General features: G+C 38.9%; 1 protein-coding gene across 1 annotated transcript in view; it reads right to left on the bottom strand.

Annotated features, from left to right (window-relative positions):
* Positions 1 to 26,199, bottom strand: part of ca16b (carbonic anhydrase XVI b) — a 94,549-nt gene that overhangs the window by 39,140 nt on the left and 29,210 nt on the right. The window contains exons 2-4 of the mRNA XM_030419126.1: positions 19,228 to 19,431; positions 10,566 to 10,714; positions 1,116 to 1,211 (exon numbers count right to left, since the gene is read on the bottom strand). Coding sequence (XP_030274986.1) covers positions 1,116 to 1,211; positions 10,566 to 10,714; positions 19,228 to 19,431 — 449 coding nt within the window. The remainder of the gene's footprint in view (positions 1 to 1,115; positions 1,212 to 10,565; positions 10,715 to 19,227; positions 19,432 to 26,199) is intronic.

Here is a 26,199-nt window from a genome sequence, read left to right as displayed (position 1 = left end):
GTTCTATATATGAGATTTTGATAAATAATATAGCAGCAAACAACTATTTGCTGTTTAAAGCTATAGTGGAGTAATGGCATCCTGACCAGAAAATAAAGCCTCACTTCCTGTATGTTTGTGTGCTTCTCTGTTGTTTGTTTTAGTGGCTGGGCCGGCTGCACGTGCACGTTGCTCCAACTTGACTCGGAGCTGGTTTTCCTCCTCTCTTCTTGCTAGAGTAGGCACGCTAGCTAATTAGCTGTTATAGATATTAATTTGTTTTGCAAATGAGGGAATCACTAGATGTCACTGAATGTTATACATAGCACCTTTAAGCAAAAGTTGTTTAAGAGTGTTACATTTTACTGCCTAACATCAGCATGCCAGCATGATCACAGTGACAATGCTAACATTCTCATATTAAGCAAGTGTAATGTTTAAAGTGTTGACCATCTTACTTTAGCATATTAGCATGCCAACCTTTGCACTAAACAACAAGGTAAGCGGAGGCTGATGGTAATATTAATTAAGGGTTTGAACCGCATTTATCATCACACCTGTACTTCATAGAATTCTTTTATACTCATAGCAATAAATGTATGTATCGATGGCTTTCTAATTTAAACTCCATGAGAGGAACAAATATGACGATGCAATTGTTTTATTTCAAATAATAATTTTTGGTGTACGTGAGCGACTTTGTAGAATAAATTCCATATTTTTTTGCAAATCAATCCATCTTCAAAGAGATAATTCCAATTAAATCCTAACCTTGAAAACACATCTGTTCAAACCAAGCATTTTTCCATGTTCCAAGACAAATAAGCCCTGTTTGCAGGTTTTTGTTCAGAACATACTGAACAAATAGAAATATTTTTACCTTTTTTGCTCCCTACATGAAATGTCAGGGGATCATCAAAGTGATTACAATTCATCCTGAGGGGGATATGACTGTCTGCACCAATTCTCAAGGTAATCCATCCATCCAATAACTGTTGAGATATTTCAGTGTGGACTAAAGTGCAGGGGCTCACACTAGCGTGGATACAATGTCTATGTTGTGTAGGGGCATTCGTGTAGTGTGGTTTTCCTCAGATTACATTTGTCTTGACCTTCAGCCCTGTGTGATACTTTACCTCAAAGAAGACGGCCATGGCGGAAACGATGCGTCTTTCCTTGATGGCCGCACTGAGGCTGTCAAAGTCGTCTGAATTGTAAAGGTAGATCTGCATCTGGGATGGGAAACAGAGCATAAACAGCTTGAGGAGTGGACAAGGAGAAGGAACAGTCCTGCCATCAATCACTTAGACACACTGCTGAGGAGCTGATGAAAAGCATTTTTGAGGGGCATAAAAGAGGGTGTATTTATCACTCTAATAAATCTCACATAATCTGTGTCATTCCCTTTTGTGTTCTGCCACTCCTGGAGGAGGCTCGAGAAATACAGCATCACATTCCTCAGGCCGACTGCCCTCACAGAGACAGTCACGAGCAGAGAGGAAGAACTGGAGGATCGAGCTCTTTTTTTCCCGCTGTGAGATCTGACAGAATGGTATGCTTTTAATCATTCCTCCCAATCATCTTAAATCACCAACAACATCTCCTCTGATTCCACAACATGGCTCAAGATGTGTGACATATAATGTGAAAACCATCATACACAGGCTACATCACATGCCTGTCATGACTCTAGTTCCGCGTTAAGGAAAAGATTCTCACTCCTTTCATTTCAAAGCAGACGTATTATGGTAGCGCTGATCAAAATCATCAAATGATTCTAAAAGTAGCAATTGGAGCTGTCCATCATCTCACTGTCTCCAGCCTCTTTAAAATGAAAAACCCTTTCATACTACTGCACCAAGTTAATTGGCAATAAGAAAAAGGTCCTGGATGTTGATTTAATTAAAGGGTATGCTCGCCTTATTCCTCTTTCCAAGGAAAATTACGAGAAACCTGCAGTAGAAAACTGACAGTGCTGACAGCAGATGCAAATCGTGAAAAATAAATTCAGTATAAATGTGGGCAAATCCATTAATGCGTGCCGCAGGCATAAACCAGGTACAAGCTGACTCAATCCAGATAATTTAAGTGAATTTAAGTGATCAGTTTCTTTCAGAGTTCCTTTAACTGCAGCCTTTAATTGAACTAATTTGTTGTCTGGGAACCCAGCAAGAAGGAGCTCTTGCCATCCATCACCCTTCAGATGTTATTAACTACATCACCCAATTAAGCTGGCCCCCTTAGGCTTCATTTACTCACTGACATTAGATCACATGACCTGCTCTTGTTAACAGCACACTGGAAAACGTGATATACAGTTATAAAACACTTTCATAGCAGCCAATAAAAAGAAATGTTTTCAAATGCATCACTTGTTTGTGAGTTCTGACACATTTGACTATTTCGTTCACATCCACAGATATTGCTGAAAGTTGTTGACTTTAAGCAGGACAGACAGGTGGTCTGACCAATCTATAAGCTCTCTTTAAACATTCAGACACACTCATACGTGTCTGTTTTTGTCAGAACAAAATTTACCAGACTGTTGTAGATAGAAATATGCTAAGACAAATCTGAAAAATGGTGAGCAGGAGACCAGAAGTATCAAAAGGAAACTGGAGGACAACAAAACATTATTTGCACTTTATAATTTACCCCCAAATTTCTCTGGAGAGCAGACTGGCCATGCCATCTCCCTTCTGTAGTCTAAATTCATTCTATAGCCCTGGATTTCTTTGTTTTCCTGCACAAGATGAGAGCAAAAACAAATGCTGAAAGCTGCTCTGCATTCCCAAGTGCCATTTAAGCACAAACAGGTGATGTTTGGCATGATTTCCCGAGGCAGCAAGATATTGAGGCAGGAGAAGAAAACTTCAATAAATGAGTTTGTGCATGGAAAGATCTCAGATTTATCACTGCAGCATGACTTCATTCTTTCTTTCCTTTATTTTTTCGACAACGGTTTTACTGCAGCTTTTTGTTGTTAACAGGTAAATGTGTCTTTTTTTTTTATCAGTATGATTCTCACTCCAATTACACTTAACGATCTACGTTATTCTATCACTAAGACACCTACAAAGTGATAGAGAACTAATTTTCAAGAGGAATAAAGTGTCACAATTTGAACCTGCTGTGAAACAATTACATGAAATGTAGCATTTCACATTCCATATTACTGATAGATATAACTGACTGGTCTGTACAAGACAAGAGGATGAGTGGATTATATGTCCGTAAACAGATATTATGTATTTATGATCCATGTACATATAAAAAAAACAACAACATTGCCTAATGTTTGCTTAGCTAAAAAATCTACTACAAGAGCTCCATTTACTTCACTTTGTGAATTCTCCTGTAATAATTGGTCCCAGTGCAGGAGCCAATGTCACATGAGCCATCTAAAAAAGTCCAGTGCAAAGGATTCAGTGGCATCCACTGGTGCTAGGCTACTGTAGAAATGTAGCACACTGTAATTCTATGGCTTATTCTAAGGTCACAAAACCACAATGCTTATTTTCACAACAATATGGAGAAAATAAGCTGTTCCGTTGTCTGGTGATACAGAAGCAGATACTTCTGTATCTTTTGCCAGACGGCAGAGGGGTGGGCAGACTGTGGCTGAGGCAGTTGTCGTCTTTTAGAATCTTTGAGATCCACACTAATCACCCGCTGCAGGGCCCTCTTGTCCTGTACCGGGCACAAACCATGCCATTTGTAATGTTTCCAGTCAGGGAGCCCTTTCTGTGTGTCTTCTATGGTCCCTTAGAAAAACATATTCACGATGTCGATATTGTTTCACTGAGTCAGACACAATGTCAGACAATCATTTAGGTATGGACATTCACAATTATCATAATTCACGACAGTTCCCCAATATAAAATTATTTTGAGTGGTTTTCAGCACGATAAATTCTTCTACCGTCTTATTTTGGAATATTGTATTGTTTTATTTGATATGCGTTACAGTATATACAAATGTTAGCCTTTCTAGCCACTGATGTTTTGTTAGCTTCCACGCACCACAAATGCAACAGCATGCTCATTCAGATGTGTTCATGGCTGTTCCACTGTATTAACATATTTGGTAATGTTTTTTTCTGCAGTTGCATTTTCTAAATGAAGTTACACTGCATTCTTCTACGGTTCATTTGGTTGTATTTTCGTATTTACAGCAGCTTCATATGTGTTGTCAAAATAGTGCCTTTATTGTGTTCTTTGTTTCAATGTAGCACATGGATTCTGCTGCTGGCATGATTTATCTTAATTTTCACAGGCACTTTATCCATCCCTATAAGTTTTGACTTAACTGAGACTCTTGCATACTCTTGTATATTCTTTTGCACATTCTGTCTCTATCTCTGAGATGTATCTGCTGTGAACCAACCCATACACTTGATACATCCGCAGTAATGTGTGCAAACACATACCTTTCTCAAAGTGTGATTTGTAATCCATGTATAATTAATCTAACCTCGTGACATCCAATATATTATTAGAAAATATCTCTCTATGGTACCCCGAGGCAGAAAAAAAAATCCACAGTTTCATTTTTCATTGTGCTGTTTGAGCGAACAGGTGGTCCATCCATCGATTTCCCCACTTCACTCCCACGAAAAAAGGCAGTGGTTAGATTAATGTCAAGCTCACAAGTCACAGGCCGAGCGGCTCATAGGTTCTTTCTTTCTCCTTTTACATGATCATGTTATAAAAGGCAGAGTAACTCCATAAAACAGCCCTTTGAATTAGGCCCTGTACTTACGCGTGAACCATATTTGTGTATGTTTTCAAGCTTCCGGGCAGGTGGAATAAACACTTTTCAGGTTTTTCTCTTTCCACTGTAAGAGTAAATGCTTAATGCAGTGTGTTACCAGAGACTAAGGGCAGACTCATTTGGAGTGGAGAGATAATTATACTGCAGATTGGAAAACAGTCTCTCTGTTTAGCAGAGACAAATAAGCCCTGCAGCTCAACCTCCAAGGTCATGCTGCTTCAACTCTCCAAGAACAAGAAAACATATATGCAACAAAACAAAAGCCAACCTCTGCTAGAAAGGATCACTGGGTTTATCGAACACAAACACTTATATGAGGCAGAGCTCTGGTGCACATGTGGAATCAGATGTAATATAATATCAAATACATCAAATTCTGTCAAGGTGCGAATATGAAATGTGAAAATGCCACATCTCACAGGATGAAGCAGTTAAATGGCTAGGGGCTAGACCTTGCACAAAAATAATCCCCTTCAACTATTCATCATTGGATTTCACTCTTTTATGAATAACTACATCATGTTTGATACATGTAGGCTGACGTATTGATAAAAAGACCTCCCCGCTGTTTTTTTGCATATATTGTGTACATGCGGTATTTAATAGGAAATACCTTTTGTGGAAATGTGGATTGGAATGGTCTTTTTTTGTACTTCCTGTAATCAAGGTCATTCCATCAGATGTTATGTTGCCATGAGTGGCTGTTCTTTTCTTGGCCATATTTTCTCTGATGTGGTCATTTCTTTGAGCATTTCTTCACGGTGTCATTTCAATTCAATCCCCATCATGCTATATGTCAAGTCAATTCAATCTAGGCTGCATGTTCTTGACACGCACATTTAACAGAATAAACGGTACAAGAGGAGGGTCACCCACCCTTTGAATTATGAAAAATATACCAGACCTTCCTGTGAATGCAACTGGCAGCGTGCCATTCATGATTGCTACTGTGCATTCAGTTTCAAAAGTGCTCTAAAGTGCCCTATTTAGTTTGATGAAGCGCTTCATCAACACAACCACTCACCTTTTCATTTTCTTAAATATGTTCTTTTAAATATATTTTAAGATGAAGGTTACTGAAGCCCATTAAAGCTTAATTGCGTAAGTATTTTTATATCTACAGGACACAATCCTCCTGTAACTGTCAGTGTTAGTGCCTTGGTTCCTCCTTTCCTTTGCATTTCATTTGTACTGAATCATTTACCAATAACCTTTACTAGGGTTGGGCAGTATGACAGTATATTTGATGCAACAGTAGATCAGGCAGATCAGCGGCTCGCACGATTCTCATGCAATCTCGTGAATTGAGCGGTCTCCTAAATCAATGTGATTTGGGCACTAGGAGCGCTTACCACGTTTTCATGTGATGTGACAGAATCAGTCGGAGAAACCTTTAAGCTGGCTCAAAAGAAGAGAATGCAAAGAAAACACAGGGGAGGAGGATGACATTGTAAATACAGAGCTGGAAAGCTTCATTTTGTTTGTTCCATTTCCTTTTGTTTTTAACTCAAGTATTGATTCATGTGAGGCAGTTGATTTTATTTTTAAGGGAGTTTGTGAACTTGCTACCTGATCCCCTTAAATTTGCAGCAAACTTTAACACCAAATTCTGGTTAACTGAGCAACAAATGTGTACCAGTGTTTAATTCTTAAATGCAATGCTTAAATGTGTGCTTTACTGTATTAATCTGTACTCAGTTTAATGCAATTTTTGTCACATTGTGTTCAGTTTTTTTATTTTCAACAAAGCTTTTCCTGGGACTGTTGATGCCATTGAGCGTCATTTACAAACTGCTTACATCACCAAAGGTTGAAAAACGCTGTACTTCTTAAACAAACTAAAGAAAATTAAATTCTCAAATTTTGAAATTTTTGTAAACTTCTACAGAAAGATTTTATCCTGACCTGAAACATCTAAAGCTTGCCTGGTTCGTGCACAGCCCAGAACAGAAAGGCTGGAACATCACTGGTACCCATCTAGAGAACATTACTGATATCGGTGAAGTGAGATGTCTGCACAGACCCCAAAGGATACTACAAGTCAACACCCACCCCAGCCACAGTTTGTCCACCCTGCTGCTATGTGGAGAACGATACAGAAGGATCTGTTGCCGTACCACCAGACTGCAGAGTCTGCAGAGAGAGCTTCTTTCCTCAGGCTCTGAGACTCCTAAACTCATCCTTAACACTTCAACTAAGGCAGTTTTTCTTGTGTAGAATAAAGGAACAAAACTCTGGTCTTCAGGTGTAACAGCTGACTCAGGTTGTTTCAGGCTAACAATTCAAATGCAGATGATCAGCATCTAATCCATTTGTAAGCCTATTTATGCTACTACTATTTCCATGTACCCCCTGGTAGGTGTGTATAATTATGTTACTTGTGTTTTTTTAGAAGAGCATTATCTTTTTAAATTCCAGACACATTATCTCTTGAATACATGTTATCTGGCACAGAGGTCTATGCAAAAACCCTGGTCTACACACAGATACATGCTAAGTTACAAATCTATATTTCACATCTATAAATGATGCATCTGGAGGGCATCATTTTCTTGTTCTTGCTCAGCTTTTCTTTCTCCTAACAGCTGCTCAAATTGGTCGTTAAAGTGAATTCCAATCGTCTTATTTAGAAGCGCACCATCAAAGGAGCCATATGCACAACAGCTTTATAATGGTTGTATATAATCCGGTGCCCTTTAACACTACGCTGCATGGAAAATGCTGTGGCAAAAAATAAATCTAATTACTCAGCCGTACAGCATCAAAAGCCGTGCCTGCAGAGAGGGCTCCAAAATAACAGGGCTAAGAAACAAACACAGGGGGACTCTCGCTGCGTGTTTGGAGATAGGACAGAGAGGCACACTAACAGCAATTTCCTGTTTTCATATACAGCTATATTTACACTAATTATTAACCATTTGACAATAGAGAGAGTGGGATTTTTTTTTTATGTAAAACACCACAAAATGTAAGAGTATGACACATTTGCAAATTCATTTTAGATAACGAATAGAAATGACATTGTAAATGATAAAAATGTGAAAGGCACTAATAAGTCATTCTCCGCACCATACAAAAAGAGTGGGATTTCTGCTTTAATCCAGGAGCCAGAATAAATAATACCAAAAGGTTTTAGACTTAATACCCTTCATATCTGCGCTACAAGACTTGGTGATTTTCTTTTTCTGCTTTCCTTTATTACTTGCAGTCTGTTCTCCCTTTGTTTCTTTTGTCTGCTCTTAGTCTTTTGGCATTAATGGCATTAAGAAATCGGTTACGACCTTGCACAAAAATCATCTAAGGAGCAAGTTCAACTTCTGCTTCAATGCTCATTTCATTTAAAAGTCCACAAGAAAACTTTATTTTTTTCTCCTGTGCTTTCGCACTTTGCTTTCACTGACGTAATATCCTTGACACCATATCAACAGACTTTGAATGTATTTGATTCTGTATTTTTTTATATTGTACCCCCATGGGTTCGACTAGTGAATTAGTAATGGGCACAACTTCACATTAAGAGCCTCTACATTCTACATTAGAAAGACATAATCTGGTGTTACCGGACCTCATTAACAGGAGTAGTTTTATATTTTGTAATGCAAGAACATATTTATTAAAAGGGGCACTTTGTAGCTTTCGAGAAGAATGTCTATTATTTGAATAGTAGTAGTATTAGTATTTGTATATTCACAATTTTTAGTTAGCTAATAATTAAAATCTTAGAAATATTTGTATTTTCCATAACGAACAACCGAGCTCTTCTCACAGGAAAATAAGGTCCCCAGAACACTGTCTGAATATAGAATGGTGGCAGGGTCCGCCAAATATAAACAAAGTAAGACAATATGAGAAGGTGCTGTACTTTAAGGTCAGCTCATTTATTCAGTAAAGAAAACAAAAAGAGTTTCTTTATCAAGTTTGTTTTGGCATACATTCTTTTTTTCTATCAGTCAATGAAGATCTTACTTTTCCATTTAACACTTCTTCCCCAAAACAATATGGTGCATATTTAAATTTTATCGTTAAATTACTATTGTTGTGGTAGCACCATATGAGGCACATTAAGATTACAAATCATGTGCAACAACTCCCTTACTTACTATAATTAAGCAGTATTTAGGAGGTTATTGAGTGAAAACTCTAACTTAACGACTCAGTAGTTGTAGAATATGCTCATGCAGAATAAGTGCTTTACTATATAATGTCTAACAACACGTTAATATGCAGCCAAAATGCAAACAAGCAACCAGGTCATGGTTAAAATTTTAACCTTAATGTAATGTTTTACCTTATCATGTTATTGTTCCTAACAGAGTAAGAATTGAGGCGGCAGAGGTTGAGATATTCTCACTATGAGTCCCTAGTAGTCAGGGTTAAGCTTTAATACTGTTGAGTGCTACACTTCCCGTAATGCAACACCAAAGTTCCTTTTTGTAAGACCCTCTCTGCCTGGTACACGCCCACATCTCTCACACTCCACAATCCCATTTTCTAACACAGACTTTGTTATAAACTTGAACAGACTGAAATGACCCTTGATGACATAATCAGGGTATTTTCTATCAAACTGATTTTATGTGCAAAAGCTATAGTAGAGCTTCCCTTCATAACTGTGAATAACGCTCTGGCCACAGTGAACACGTAACAATTACACACTGTTGGTGGAGGTGATGTGCAGCTGAGTAGTTTTTTACTGGCTACACCTGCAGTGCACACACTGTATGCCGCAGGGTTTTTTTTTTGTCAAATCCTTCTTTTTAGGGATTGTGTCTTCAGTTTTTGGCCCCAGCACAGCACCATGAAACAACTTTTCACTGAGTTTGTATAATATGGGTAAGTTAACATAAGTTACTAAGCAACCAACAGCTGCTGGTTAAACGCTGATGGGTAGACCCCAATGAAGAAGCCAGCTAGAGTAATTTCCTGTATACAGAATATCGACACTGTATGACACATTTCCGTATAATAGGGCTGCACACACCCCGCATAAAAAATATAAATAGAAGACCTGTCTATTTTTACGCTTGTAGAGCAGATCTCAGTGGCACACACTGCTCTCATGCCTTCTGTAGCTGGTTTCATTGATTATAGTGAAAGCACAGTGTTGCAGCAGCCGCGATGCAAATGGTCTGCATAAGTTAAAGGGTGCCGCCAGCTACTTTAGTGGCGTTGGGTTTCAAGAGGAAGGGGAAATGCATGGAATGAAAAAAGTGATATCTGGTTCTGCTGTATCGATTCTGATCATTTCTTTTTAAACTGTCTATCATGAGTGTTATTGGAGTGCAATGCTAGACCAGTAGACTGCTATTTAAATCATGCTGCCTACATTACCCACAGTGCAGCTTTGGCACTGAGTGACATCACCGAAGGCAGTTTATTGATAACATGCAGCTTCCTCTGGAGCCATAAAAAGATTTAAGCTACTTTTTCACAAATACAGTAGTACTCCCCCAGACCTGTAAACAAATATTATTGTGTAAAATTGGTGAATTGGTGGTGCCTCTTGGAGATGAGGTAAAACTGGATTTTAGATGCATCAGTGTGCAACTATTGAAGCTCGAGATCCCAGCAGCATGTTTCAATAACTACTGAATCCGTGCCACAAAGAATTAAGCCCGATCAACAAGCAGAAGTACATCTTATCGTTCATGGCATTCACGAACAGTTAGAGAGAAAATGTTTTCGGTCTCTCTTAAAAACATCATATTTCTAAACACAACAGTAACTTGCCAAGCTCCAATATTATGTGTTGACCCTCAAGGCTTCCTATTGTGAATTTATCAAAGCGAATGTTAGTGACAGGACGCTTTACCTCTACAGGGAACCTTCTGCTATTTATGCTGTGTTCCGAGCCTGCTGATCCATTACTCTGGCCCCAATGAAACTCCATCTTCTCAGCCTTAAAACGCCCCGGCAGTCCAGCACCCCTTACAAAGTAGTCATCCTTCAGGAGAACAGCAACTAGAGAAAAAAAGAAGGAATCAAACAAAGAAGTAAAATTATTATTATTCTGGAACAAATGCAGCTAAAAGGAGATTATTAGTCAAAGCATCGATTGTACCAAAGCCCACAGCGGTGGCTGATGCCAATCATTTTTTTTTAAATTCTATATCTCTTCTCTGATCTTATCTCATCAAAATTCTCATTTTTTTTTTTTTTTTTGGTAATGGCAACTCAATTATCTCATGATCTCAAAGTACAATTAGATGCTTTGTTTTTTTTTCTATACGCTTCTAAACCTGAGATGATGAACTGTTATCCAAAATATCAAACATAATCTGACTGTTTTCTATTATAAAATGGCACAGTACAATTTCTAGCTGCTTCAAAAACCAAGTTAATCATGTTTCTTCCCGTGATACATATCAATATAAACTAAAACCGAGGAGAGACTCTTGAGGAGCTCCAGTGGGGGAAAAAATATATTTGTTTTCATGTCTGATAGTAAATGTGTAAACTTTTCCTTTCCACATTTACTTTCATTGATGAAAATGGATGTTACATAAGTTGCAATGAACACAGATCAGGTTGTACTCTGAAATAATCACACAGCAAATAGATGTTGTGATTACAACTGGTCAAAGTGCCTTTATCCTTTCATTAGAGGCTATTTAAAAGGGCTAAGAAGCTGTTTAATCACAAATGATCTCGACTCAGGGGGGAGTTAAGGGCAGCAAGAGGAACATTTTTCTACCTGGCAGCCCACAGGCTGATAGGGTGTGTTCCTTAAGTCTCTCTACGTGGGGAATCATTTCATCACTTGATATAAAGAGGGATAAGTGTAACATAATGTTCTTCTACCTGCTTGCTTCATGCTTCTGTCTGAGATTATCAGACCAATTTCAAACTTTCTTTAAAGGTTTCTTCAATAACATTTTTTCAAACAGACAATCTTGAAATTTAGCTTGAAGAGTTTTGTGAATTTTTTTACAACCTGCCACTATTACATACACAACTTGTCTTTAATTATTTTTTAGGGGTCAATGCATGTTTTCTCCAATTTTCCGGCTGCTGACATCCAAAATAGGCTGTGCAGTTATTTTAACATTATTAAGTTCAACTTTTAGATTTTATTGTCCGATGTGTTTTATGAATGTGTTTTTTTGGATACAGAAAGCAGTCATATAAATGCCTCAGATACAGCCTAAAATGCTGGCTTGGCTGATGGTGAGCAGTGGTGCCTCAAGGGGAGGTTAAAGGGGGCCCCTAATACAATGAGTCGCTCTCAGGAGTGTAGTGAATTCCAGCATGGTACTGTGATAGGATGCCCCCTGTGCAACAAGTCCAGTCGTGAAATTTCCTCGCTCTTAAATATTCCACAGTCAGCTGTCAGTGATATTATAACAAAGTGGTAGGCCACGTTAAATGACTGAGCAGGGTCAGCGGATGCTTGGATGGTTGCCAACTTTCTGCAGAGTCAATCGCTACAGACCTCCTAACTTCATGTCGCCTTCAGATTAGCTCAAGAACAGTGGGTAGAGAGCTTCATGGAATGGGTTTTCCATATCCAGCAGCTGCATCCAAGCCATACATCAGCAAGTGCAATGCAAAATGTCGGATGCAGCGGTGTAAAGCACGCCACCACTGGACTCTTGAGCAGTGGAGACGCATTCTCTGGAGTGACGAGTCGCGCTTCTCCATCTGGCAATCCGAGGGGGGAGTCTGGGTTTGGCGGTTGCCAGGAGAACGGTACTTGTCTGACTGCATTGTGCCAAGTGTAAAGTTTGGTGGAAGGGGGATTATAGCGTGGGGTTGTTTTTCAGGAGCTTGGATTGGTCCCTTAGTTCCAGTGAAAAGAACTCTGAATGCTTCAGCATTCCAAGAGATGTTGGACAATTCCACACTCCCAACTTTGTGGGAACAGTTTGGGGATGTCTCCTTCCTGTTCCAACATGACTGTGCATGTAGAACACCTTTTGGATGACTTTGAGAGCAGAGTCTGAGAGCCGGGCCATCCCGTCCAACATCAGTGTGCGACATCACAAATGCACTTCTGGAAGAATGGTCAAAAAGTCCCATTAACACACTCCTAAACCTTATGGAAAGCCTTCCCAGAAGAGTTGAAGCTGTTATAGCTGCAAAGGGTGGACCGACGTCATATTAAACCCTATGGATTAAGAATAGGATGTCACTTAAGTTCATATGCGAGTCAAGGCAGGTGAGAAAAAACTTTTGGCAATATAGTGTATACTTCTATATGATATTTTACATTTGGTAGTACCAATTAAGCCTCAATCAATAATGAAAGTAAGATGAAAATAAGAAATGCATAGCCAGTCACATAGTTGGTCTCATATCTAAACTAAACCAAACTGCGTTTAAAGCTATGGTGAATTACAAATGCCTTCTATTGTTCTGTAAAATAGTCATTTTTACTTGTGAGCTCACTATTTCTTTGAGTTATTCAGTGGGATGTAGCAAGGTTCCCAGGGGTGTACAATCCATATCTTTTTTATCCAATATTCTCCAACACAGGAAGCCTGAGATTGGAAGCGAAGCAGTATAAAACATTTGAGAGTGGGAGAAATATTTCTGCAAAATTAAACACTGTAGCCACAAGCCACAAATTAACCTCAATGCCCTCAAAAACGGTGTCTTTGGCGTGAAGTTGGTCAACCAAATCAAACACCACAGCTTTGCTTGTTGCAATCTGCCAAGAAAGGTCCAGTTTCTCCTAAAAGTCTCATTTCAGTGGTTAAAACTATCACTACTGATATCCTGCAGTGCTATCTGAGAGGGTTTTTTGAGGGACATAAAATGTTCTACAATATATAGTGGACTGTGTAATCCTCCTCCTCCACAGACATTACTGCTTTTTAGAGGTTTTTACGAAAAACCAGCCATTTGGATTCACCTCAAAAGGTTCACCCCGTCTGCTTTCGTGGAAGCAAACATTTGTGAATGTACTCAGCAGTGTCATGTAAGGGCGAGTTATCCAGTTCTCATGACAAGGCAGATTATCATCCTTCTGCTGTCCTGGCTAAGGCTACATGTTAATGTTTAACCATTCACCGCGTCTACGTTTGACATCATTAGCCAGATTAGAGCCACCGCTCTGTCGGCTGATCCCTCCCGTTACAGGGGGATTTAGTCACCCTCTCTGGATAAAGACAGCCCACTTTTAATCAGCAAACCAAGAGGATGAGCATGTGGACAAGCAAACAAAGACAGTCAGTAAACACAGATGACATGTTGAACCAGCTGGGCAGAGAGAGGATGAAAATCGCGGTTGGTAAAATGTATCCCCATTAAGATGCAAGGTACAAAAACGCCCGCGAGATCAAGAGAAAACGAGTGAAAAGACAAAGAGATCCGAAGAGGGGAGAACCTTGTGTGATGAGGGATGAGCTCAGTGCCTGTCGTGAGGCAAGAAAGAATCTGCCAGCAGTATTAACGTGCTAGTGCTGCTTTAAGCTGATGGCCCACAGTATGATGGAAAAGGTCTTAGATGCAGGAGATTTCTAAGACTGAAAGCGTCGGGTCAAAGTGAACATCAGTCTGCATAGAAAATAACCACCCATCACATGATCTTGCATTGGTTCAACTCATTTGGAAACACATGCATATTTACAGGAATGGTAATAAACTCTGTTACCGCTTGAAGTAGTGTAATCCCGTCTGTAACAGAAGGAAAGTCAAGGAAAGGGGATGCTTGCTGGCCCTGGGAGTTTCATTAGAAATGCTGCCCTGGGTGTGTTTGAACCCTCCAACAGTAGAGCAGGAATTAGAAGCTAAGCCAAAAAGACCTTGAATCACAGCCAGTGAAAGAAGCCGAGTGTGTGTGAAAGTAAATCCTTGATCAATGTGAACGTCTCTGGGGTCTTCCGATTCCTCATGAATTTGGTCGGGAGTTGTTTGAAATTTCACTGAGAAATGTTTTGTTGGAGAACACTGCTTGAATGGCGTCCAATCAGCTCGATCTCCAAGTGGATCAAGGCACAAGGGAGCATTGGGAAATCAATCTCAATGAACTTTTAAGATCTATTCACTCGGTTTCTTAATTACAACACTGACTTTTAAATACTATGAGGGATGATAAAGCCCCCCTGAGCAGGATTTTGACGGCTGGACTGATGCACCCCCTTGTGGCAGCATCAAAAAGAACAGTGTGGGAGGCAAAAAGGCACACTATTTAATTAAGGAAAATGCTTAAAATTAGCATTCAATCCGCCAACATCCTGTGTCTTCAAAATCTTGTCTTCCCTCGACTTTAAAGCAAGTTTAAGCTAATTTAAGCTAATAATTAGCCACCACCTTAATGGTTTGGTTTATTTTCACAGCTCACCGGTTCTTTCCTCAAAAACTTCTAAAAGCTCAATGGATCATACCTACTCTGCACCAAACAGCAGACTAACACTGTTGGCCACTAGCTGGTCAACATAGTGGATCATTTAGCTGCAAAAAGAGCAAAAAGATATTTGCCACAGGAAAGAGAGTCAATATTGAACAGGCTTCTAGTACATGGTAATGTTTGTCTTTAACTGCCAGATGTGTACAGTAAATTAACAAATCAGTTATATCCACATCTTGTATGCTGCCTCCAAGTGGCCACCATAAAATTAAAAATACAAAAAAATTGAAAAATCATAGCAGGGGTTAGAACTGAAACGATACGCAAATTACTCAAAATAATTTGATTACAAAAAATGGGCGAAGCAAAATCTCTGCCTCGAGGCTTTGTTTAATTCCTATCACCTGCGTTATGTGGCCTACTTAGCTCAGGGATCATTTTTCCACATGGACTGTTATCGCGGACACACAACACTACGTTCAGAATTGAGTTGCCGCGATGGTGTAGAGCCAAGAAACCGTCCGTAAAAGACAGAAAATGTCAAAGTTTGGGATCATTTCACACTTAGAAAAGATAGTAACAAAGTGCAATGTGTCTACTGCAAAGCAGAACTCGCGTACCACAAAAGCACATTAACAATGATTCAACATCTTAACCGAAAGCATCCAGTTGTTTACACCAGCTCACCAAGCGTCGCCGACCCAAGCTAACATAGACTTTGTTGTTAGCTAATTTAACATAGCCTTCCATCGCTAGTTAGAACGTATGGTATTTGTAGAGGCTGTAGCCTGATGTCGGTATGACTAGATATTATGTTAATGTGTCGTCTCTCTCACTATCCCTCACACACACACGTGCACACATAAACAAACAGACACCCTTACTCCCGGTGTTAGGAATAGTTGAAATAAATACCTGTATGTTTTTTCAGGAATAGAAGCTAATTGCTTGGTCAGGCCTGTCATTTTCGTTATGCATTTCTTGGTATAGTTGTTTTAATAATGCAAAATTATTTTTCATTAAATTACTTGATTAATCGATGAGATAATCGGTAGAATACTTGATTCTAAAAATATTCGACAGCTGCAGCCCTAGCAGGTTTGATGACAAAAATAAAATGATGCTGATATAGCTAGCTTTATCGTGCTTGTATCCGCAATTTTAACCTGCAATGGACACATTTTACTGACCCATACAGTGCTTGTATATCTGTTGTACTGGTGGAGATTTATCTGAAAGAGACTAACAATTTCAGACTAAAAGCCTTTCTCTACATCACTCTTAAAGTAAACCAGTGAAATAAATTTTTCAGAATCCCAGATAAAATAGTCCTAGTCCAAATAGTCCATGACAATAAACTGAAAATAAAAGCCAAATAAATAAGATTTATGACTCATTGCAGTTAAAGGAGAACTTCGGTCGATTTAAACATGCAGCTTCATTGCTCAAGCTACCCTTGATTTGCCAGGTAGCTAGACCAAACTAGCATATCCATCGAGTGTGCACTTAACAGGCTTAACAGGCTATTGTAAGGCTCATGGCTCATGACAGGCTGTAACATGGACATGTACATTATGAACATAAGCACGAAAATGCTGGAATACGTTTCCGTCTCCGCCAGTGAGGGAGTAAGTGCACGCTCGACGGATTGACTAGTTTGGTCTAGCTACCTGAAGACACGGATGTCAACAAACAGGTAAGTAGCTCCTTGCACAAACACACTGTTTTAACTACTTTTTTATTCAGTTTGAGTCATACACGCTACCGTGCTGTGTGCTAAGGTGTCTAATGATGTTGCATAACTTTTGGTGTGAGATGTGGAGCATGTTAAGACGCTTAAAACACAGTGTAAAGTTCTGACCCCATGCTGTTAGCGTTCAATGCTAAGTCTCCGTTTACGGAGCTCTGTAATGGCTGGACCAAATTTGTTCGCGTCTTCGGTACTGGCAAGTCAAGGGTAGCTTGAGCAATGAAGCTGCATGTTTAAATTGACCGAAGTTCTCCTTTAAGATGAGAGGAGATACAGTTACTGATACATGAAAGTGTGTTGATATGGACCTCTGCCCGGCTCCTGAGGACCACAGCACTGTCACAACCACACGATGACAACAGTAGGCTTGAACGCAGACATGGATTGGCATGTTTCCATGAAATTGTTGGATCTCCTCCATTTTTCATAGTGTGTGTTTGTGTGTGTGTGTCACGCTGAAGAGCAGAGTGGAGCTGAACCTTACCATGTAGACGAAACAAGGCCGACTGACATCATCTTTAACAACTTAAGTAAGATTCAACGATAAAAGATTGACAAGAGGACGCGTTGAAAAGACTTTGGACTTGGCAGACTCATAATATCAAGGATGCAACAAGTCGTGATGTGGAAAACAAAAACTACTCCGAAGGTCAAAGATTCATTGGCAAATAATGCATTGCATTCAAACCACTAAAAATGTTTTCCAAAGAAAATAAAGAATGATTTTCTGTTAGACTCAATAACAAACGTCTTAAAAATGCAGTTCATGAACACATTCATCTACATTTCTACAATGATAAAGCCAGTCCAATGCAGCTCTGAGAATAAAAGGTGGAGGTTGAGGAAAGTTTGCTAACTGTTCTATTGTATTCTCAACTGTTCTTTAGACTTTGGTAGCAGCTAACCAGTTAATGTACCAGAAATAATGTGCCCCAACATAATCCGTCTGTTCATTAATCATCGTTAAATTGTGCAGATATTTATCATCTTTAAATACTGCTTGAAGTTAAACATTTTAAAACACAGGTTATATTCTGAAGTGCATTTCATCTTGGTAATGTAATATTTAATTTACTATACAATCACAAGTTGTTTGTTGTTTGAACGACCATTAAATCTATCTGCCAAAGTAATTAAAAAAAGGTATAAGTAATGAAAAAATATAGTTTTATCCCCCCAGTTTTAAATCAATTTCACAATATAGTAAGCTGAATTCGCACAATATTAAATTAACCTCTTCCAAATAGTGTCTGCATTCAAAATATTCTACGGTAATATTGTTCGATTTTCCTGATTTTCACAGTGCTTAGCCATCTAAAATTCCCTCTGTACCATTTGTGCCCAAAATTACAGCGGGCCGTGTTATTTCCATCTTTGTAAATAAGCAGCCCGCAGCATTGCTCGGCTGTCCCAGTGGCCTTGGTTGTCATGGAGGCTAACAACTCTCATTATGATCAAACGCAAAAGATGAAACTACTCTGTGAGAGAAACAGTGCCAGAAGCAGAGGGGATCAATTAAGGTCAGGGTTTTCACACCAATGGTCCACGGATTAGCTGATTGAAAAACAAAAGTGGCAATGGTTTGAAGTAGCAGTTAATCAAGTGAGCTTCAAAATGTTCCTGTAAAAAGCCATGTGAGCTGATACAAAGGCAATGGGGAGACATAACAAACTGATACTATTATGTGTGATTGTAATCTGATATACTGAACCATTAGGGCTTGGTTTTAAAATTTGCCATTAGACACACATCAAGTCTGAGGAGCCAGTCTGCATAAAATATCTACCGTTTGTGTGAACATACAGAAATATGGTTTCAAGATTTGCAATTTAGTGCCTCTCTATATTCAATATTCTACACTAGGGGTAGGTAATGTGGATAACATCTTTCATCACATGTTTTTTATATTACATTGTCAGTATTGTGGAGTGGTAAAGCTACTGGAAATTCAATTTAAAGTTGTTCATAGATAAGATGACCACATGGAATATGAATTAAATTATCTGAAAATTTTAGGTACTTCATAACCGTGATGTAAAAATCCTGTAAATATAATATTGCCTAAAGGCTTCATTGCCTAATTATTTGCAACACTGCCTGAAGTGTTCTAATACAATCAGAAATAAAATGTATAAAAGGGATGGCCACCTGAAGTTAAAAAGTATGAAACATTTCTGCCCAACTCAGCACCTGATATGATAAAACATTTGCTCGAATGAAAAATCTCCGGAAACCCCGAGGTGAAAATTGTTTTTCTTTTGTCTGATTTGTCTGATCAAAATCATTTTCTCTCCTGTATTTATGACATTAGACCTGATAAAGAATGTTCTCCTGATGAAGAATTATTTTAAACAACAAATAATAAAAAAATAAAGGTTGGAAGAAGAAAAAAAAGCAGGAAAAAATGGGGGGGGGGGATTTAGTGATGCACACCTGTCTTTCCTGTATTTTTCATGGTTGTCTGGTTGGAGGACTCAGTATTGAACTTCTCCAGCACCAGCTCCTGGAACTCCTCCGAAACCGAAGCTTGCTCATCTGCAATGTCCACAGGTGATTGCTCCTTCGCAGCACATTCTGGGTATGAGGCTGCCCAGCCTCGAGGTCCATGGCTTCCTGCAGGAACACAAGAAACAAGCACTTGTGAAAAATTAAGCCTACACCCCTGAAATCTTCTTTGTTTCTAATGTTGTGTGTATTGTGGTCACAATCTTAGACACAGTGACAATATTACTGCTACAGCAGCACACCAGGTTTCTATATGCCCTGAACGGAAATTGAGAGAAAGAGGACAATGATTCTTTCATACTCATTCAGCTGCAGTGCCCTCTAAGCCCCTCCAACAGCTGGGAAAACATGTAAACACAATGAAAATTCATCATCAGGCTACAGGCTATTCTAGCGTTAATTGTCCATATACGATATAAATATCCAAATGAGGCGTATTCTTACAGTGCCGCACTCACTGAAAACCGAGCCTAGAATGGGTGCAGACTAAATGTGGGTCTACACCTCAGATACATTTAAAAAAAACTAAACAAAGAAACATTACACCAAAAGGGTACTGAATAGAAAATACTCCACTACTCATGTGTAGTGTGTGCTGCAAACGAACTTCCTGTAGAATCCCCATCCACTGTCTGCTCTTTTAATCCTCTATCCCCTACAGTGGCGCTTCTACAAAGGAATAATCCACTACCGACAGGGGTCTCCTTGATCTCTTCTCGGGTACAATGGGCCAATGCAACAACAAAAGCTGAGGGATCAGGGGAACAAGGAAGCATGCATGGATTTGAACTTTTCTGGGTTAACACAATATTCATGATCCCATTCCCTACAGATATAGGGCAACTATGCTACTGGCTCATGAAAATGATATGAGAACTACTCTTTACTAAAACACCCTGGATCAAGGGTGGGTTTACGTCTTGCTATGAATAAACACCTTGCAGCCAAAGACACTGTGCTCCAGTCCCTTGAAAAGACACAACGTTTGAGGGATTAATTTGAAATATCCAATGTTTTACCACGGCAAACGCAGAGCAACCATAAACATGCACCGTGGGGTGTGCAGACACATAAACAGGAATCATTTACTTCATCTTATTCTCCAATGAATATGTCACAAGGTTAGGAAAACAGTGCATAAACACCGTTAAGCCCTCGGAAATGTCTGAAGTTTGTCCAGTGACTTAAACAAAATCAATTGCCTTCCTAACACCACCTGTATGATTATGGACTGCCGAGGTCTGGATTGCATGGACACGTCAATGGATTTGAGCTGCATTTCTAATTAATGAATGCATTAGCAAGCAGGATTAAATTTGTCAGTCATGGCTTTAGACTTGCCAATATGTCTGTACCAATATTTCGTACCCTAAAGCAGAGCCACCTGTACAACTCCAATATTTCATTGCCTGGAACAGAAGCCATTCTGAATAGACCACTATTACTATAAGGCAACAGGAAAGCTTCCTGCCAAACCATAAATACAAATAAGGGATTTATATAAATGTAGCAATTATGCACAGTATTTAAATGAAAAGAGTTCTGTGTATGACATTTTTCTATTAAGGCCTCAATATTCCTCGACTATCTTTATTTCAACTGGTTTGTGCTTGCAGACGTCCTGGCCAAAACACTGTCATCGCATAACAATTGTCTGGGGCTTAATTAGCTTCAATAATAAACTAATTGATTAAAAAGCTCTATGAACCAATATTTTTCATTTTACCACTGAAGCAAATGACTCCCTTTTATATTGCTACTGACATCAATTTCTCTGAGAATCAACAACTCAATCAATATTGGTAAGATTAAGAAAAAATGTCAGATATCTAGTCAGCTACAGAAAGAGAATATCAGATAGACCAAACCAGGAGCTGTTTATTTCCATTGTTACTCTGGAGACACAGAGCCAAATATATTGGCTGATGTCTTTGTGTATATAGATAGACTATTTATTAGACTTTGTAGATATTTCTGAATAGTATATATGGTTGATATGTGTATCTTAGACAAAAAATGTGGTAACACTTAATATTAAAGGTCCTTGTGTTAAGAGCAGTTATAAATAAAAGATAAGCAGGCAGTTGTAAGTCCTGATAAGATTATGACTAATATCCCCAAATAAAGATAAGACTACACTATACATACTTTATCCACTAAGTGTCAATAATAGCAACAAACATGTTTATTATTAGATTATAATAATGAAAGCCTCATGTAAGGGGTTCTTAAACCTTCATAGTCAAAGGTCTGCATCTGATATCATACATGCCAGGGGTCTGGGACGATCAGTGATTACAAAATAGGCTATCAATTCATTAACATCACATCTCTCACATCTCACATCTTTAATATTTATTCTTTAAAAGATTGTATCTAAAATTGAAAAGCTGAATGTTAATTCTCCAGTGCATGATTCAAGCATGAACTTGACAGCAACAACACACTATGCTCGCAATGACAACGGTGTAAACACAATAGACGGGATCGCTGTGAGCGATCATCAGCTACACTGTACACAATGTCATAAACAACTTACTGATTGATGGAAACTTTATTTCAAAATAGTAAATGTTACATTTGATAATGTATAGTAGTCTTTGTAACAACTGTGTGTGTTGGGTCCACATCGTCTTGCTGTAAAGTCTGGGTGAGGACCTGAGAAGCGCCGCCTCACGGGTGTTTTATGATTGTTTGTAATGGCATCACTACACATTTATTAGGTCTAACTTTCATATAATGTCATTGCTGAATGCCTTTTTGTTGCTTTATTAATATGAATGTATACTTAAATCAAGAATAATGTCTTGTAAGGGTTAACAGACTTTTCAAATTCTGACCTTATTAACATTCTAATAACATTCATCGATATTTTTTTAAACTCCCAAATATTGACATCAGCCTCAGGCTCAAAAATCAAGTATTGGTCGGGCTATAAGACATATTATTGAACCTGATGACGAGACAAGCTTTGTTTACTTGTAACACCTGAACAGCTGTATTCATTTTCGGAGTACGTCTCTAAATGGTTCTAGGACAAACACTGGAGCTTAGACTGAAACTGTGTAGGGTCAGCTATATATTTATGGAGTTTGGGGAAATATTTGTTGATAATGTAGTGCGCACTTGAGGCAGTTGTAGAAATGGTTACAACTTACTGCCATCCCATTTGGGTTGAAGAAAATATATATTCTCTTTGGTAGAGCTGTCTGAAGTACAATGCCTCCAGTTGCTTTGAACATTTACCATTCCCCTGACCGACAAAGTACGCTATGCGGGCTACCAACAATAAAAAACACTGAGAACTATTCTGGTTCTCCAGTGGGCAATTTCAACCCTCATTTTCTTGCTTTTCTTCTGTCTCCTCCTGAGTGAACCGTGGCAAACTACAAAAACCTTTTTTTAAGATGCAACTAAGATATACAGGGCCTTGCAAAACGTGACTGACATGTCTCACAACAACAACAAATTCCATAGGTCAGCTGTGTGGAGACAGATTAGGACATGAAAGGAAGCTAGACAAGAGACGGGGCTATATTTATTGTCAGTTGGCATATGCAAACATAGAACTAAGATATGAATAAATATCATGATGAAGATGTCATGTCGACAGTTTATCACATCAGAAACACATGATATGATGAGTTAAGTGTACTGAACCCACTGAAATGTCTCACAGGTCTCTTATTCGAAGTGCAACCAGTGAAAAGTGTAATCTTTTGCTAATTTTCCATTTAAAAAAACACATTACATCCCATTTACTGCTAGAGAGATAACTCTGCCTTTCAAGAAGAGAAAGGGAGGAGCAGCGCTAAAATCAGATAAGTGAGGGTTGCACAGCAGTCGATTAATCTGTCTCATTGCCATCCATCAGAATGACTATAATCCTCGTGCTTAAGCCTTTCCCACTGCAGCCCAGCCACTCTATCAGGCTGAGGTGAACAAATTAAAAATAAGTGCATGTTTAAAAATGTTGTAGATTGATTTATCTAAAATATTACACGCCACATTTGCAACTACATTCAGCATATGGCCCTGAGAGAACAGATCATGCACACTGGGCTGCACGACACATTCGTTCTAATGAAAATCTTTATAGGAGCTATGAGGTAATTCATGCAGTATACCGATGGTTTTATAGGAACAGAGATGGATGAGTTAGACTGATGTTTCAGCTCAACCTCCAGAAATACAACAATCTTTAACAGAGTTATCTTGCCAGGTTCAAGATCTCTGGATCATTGCACACATCTGATTCGTCCAGCGATTCAAAAAGGATGAAAAGAAAATGCTAATGTAGTCCGATTATCAGGCAAACTACAGTCATGATTACATACTTGCTTCTTTGAATTTCAAGAGCAACAGTAGGTGAGAAAAATATGGGAGCAACTTTCTCCAATTCCACAACAACTGGACTGCTGAGTGCCAACTGGCAGCAGACTGTGGCTGTACACAGCAGCACGCAGAGGGGAATGTATGGTGTGGTGCTAGAGTGTTAAATAAAATATAAAATAACACATATTCTCAATTAGAACCAACAAACCAAAGCTGATCCAGAAGTAGAAGATGGGAAGATTAGCTTTCTTTCTTTTTTTATATGTTATGACACAAATATAAGCCGATACAATGATCCCTCTGGCGTCATCTGCAACACTTGAAAGGTGTAATACAAAACAATACAATAGCCCTGCAACAAATCCTACCTTTGTGAAGCTTGAAATGTTCTATATTTGGTGAGACTGTGAAAGCGAAGTGTGTGGTGTGACTTCTTTTTTTGTTCATTTGAGTCTTTAGTTTGTCTTGCTCCTATAGTGGATTGCTGTCATTTGTTGTTTGTGCTATTTTTTTTGTAATCCCTGGGAAATATACAGTACTTTGGAATAAATTAACTGGCTTCACAACGGGAATCAGGAGTGCATTCGCACACAGCTCATGAGAATAATTATAGATGCCTAAAATAAACAATATAAGACTAATTATTCTGGTCAGTTGTTTACAGTGGGGAGTGACAACTTCCAATTGCAAGAGACGGATGAAACCTAGCTCATGTATGTCATGTGGTGTCCTTGAAAGATTCATGCCATGTGTCAGTTGCAGTCTGTATATTCAATTACTGTTTACTGTACATGCTAAGCAGCACACTAAGCATACAGTCATTAGTTAAACATATCAGTACATAAACAACAGATCATACTTTTATCAGTTTCAGTAACATTCAAACAGCAAAGGTTTAGAAACAAAACATCACCTTTAGATAAAGATTTTGAGAAATTCAATAACACCTCCATTTTGTAATCCAGGATCTATACTACATGTAAGACGAGTGATGTTCAAAATGTGTCTACTGTTTGTTCATCTGACCTGTTCTCGTCTCACTTCTGCGTGATGTGACACCGCTCTCTGCAATCTACTTGTTTTAAGTAAAACAGTCACATGTTTCTCTCAATCTGGCACTTTCAGTTCCAGGCGTCATCCCATTAACCTTGGGATAAACAGCCGTGCCTGTGCTACCATGGCAATGCTGACAGAATGGAGATTGCCTTGTCATTTCCGTTTTGTCCCTCAGAGAGAAAGCATCCATGCTGTATGCCGCCTGGCAGACCTCCCAGAATTGGCACACTAGCCCTTGCAAAAAAAAAAAAAAATCAACGCTGATCAGTCCATATGTATGAGTGGCAGTGACAACAAAACATGGCCAGTAGAAATAAGGCACAGCGTGAGGAGCACTGAGAAGGGTCACAGCAGTCATCTATAAGAAGTGGCGAGTGTGATCTAGCTGTGTGTATGCTGCAGAATCCTTCCAGTGAATGGAGGAGCATCGGATAACATTTTGAAAGACATTCCTGGTGTCAGTTTCAATATGCTGATAACACTCCAGATGGTGGAGACACAGGCTTTGCAGCACTTGGGAGTATCAAATGTCCCAGTTAGACTGCTGAAGAGCTCAGGGCTTGTACAACGTGGGGACAGGCCAGAATAGTCAACTTGGACAGTAATCAGTCAACCAACTTCAAGCTCATGACAGATCTTTTCTTTTATATAAGCCAGTAACGCTGAGGATGGTCTCCAACATTTAAAAAATATATTTACGGACATGTTTGTGATCTTAGGCCCAAGCAACAGCAGTGAAATTGCCTAATGTGGCAACAAATCAGAGTGGTCAGATCAACACCCAGGTTGAATATAAAATAAAACAGTATTGTCAAAAACAGGGAACAGCCTGACATCCTGGTTTACCATCAATATTTCTAATGTAGATGTTGACATTTTCAATCCTCCAGTGCAATGAGAGATTATTAAAAACATTACTGATGTGATTTGTATGCTCACCAGATGCCTGTGTTTGTTGCCCTGTTGCAACAATTTTTACCAACACCAGCAAATTCTCCAAGATCTCAGCAAGTACTTTGGTAACTATGTTAAACAGTGACCATATCACCATATAACTATGTGTTCCTCTTCTAAACAGATAGAAGTAAGAAAAAAGTAAGAAACATTTTATCATTGCATTAGTCTGAAATCATACAATCATTTTATTTTATCTTTAAATATGTAGGATGGGTTTATTTTTCTAGAAACATTTGGCAAGTCAAATTATACCCTATGGTGGGCCAACCATTTAGGTCAGCCCTGCTCTAAAAGAATAGACATAAAATAGTGTCCGCGTGTTGACCTTTCTTGCCAATGGATTTGAATGTACATGGATTGCGATTTCAATTAATTCATTCCTAGGAAGAATGCCAACCTCCACGCTGCATGTTTACATTTTAAACAGTGTGCCTTTGGCTAAAAGAAGGGTTCAGTACACAGTAGAGGTGTGAATCTTTACTGGCCTTATGATTCGATTACAATTCAGCTGTCAACCATTTGAACGCAAAATTATTTTCAATGCATCTAGAT

The sequence above is a fragment of the Sparus aurata genome, chromosome 6 (genome assembly GCF_900880675.1).
Source record: "Sparus aurata chromosome 6, fSpaAur1.1, whole genome shotgun sequence".
NCBI classification, from domain to species: domain Eukaryota; kingdom Metazoa; phylum Chordata; class Actinopteri; order Spariformes; family Sparidae; genus Sparus; species Sparus aurata.
Note: the sequence above shows the minus strand (reverse complement) of the source record. Positions and strands in the feature narration are given on the sequence as shown.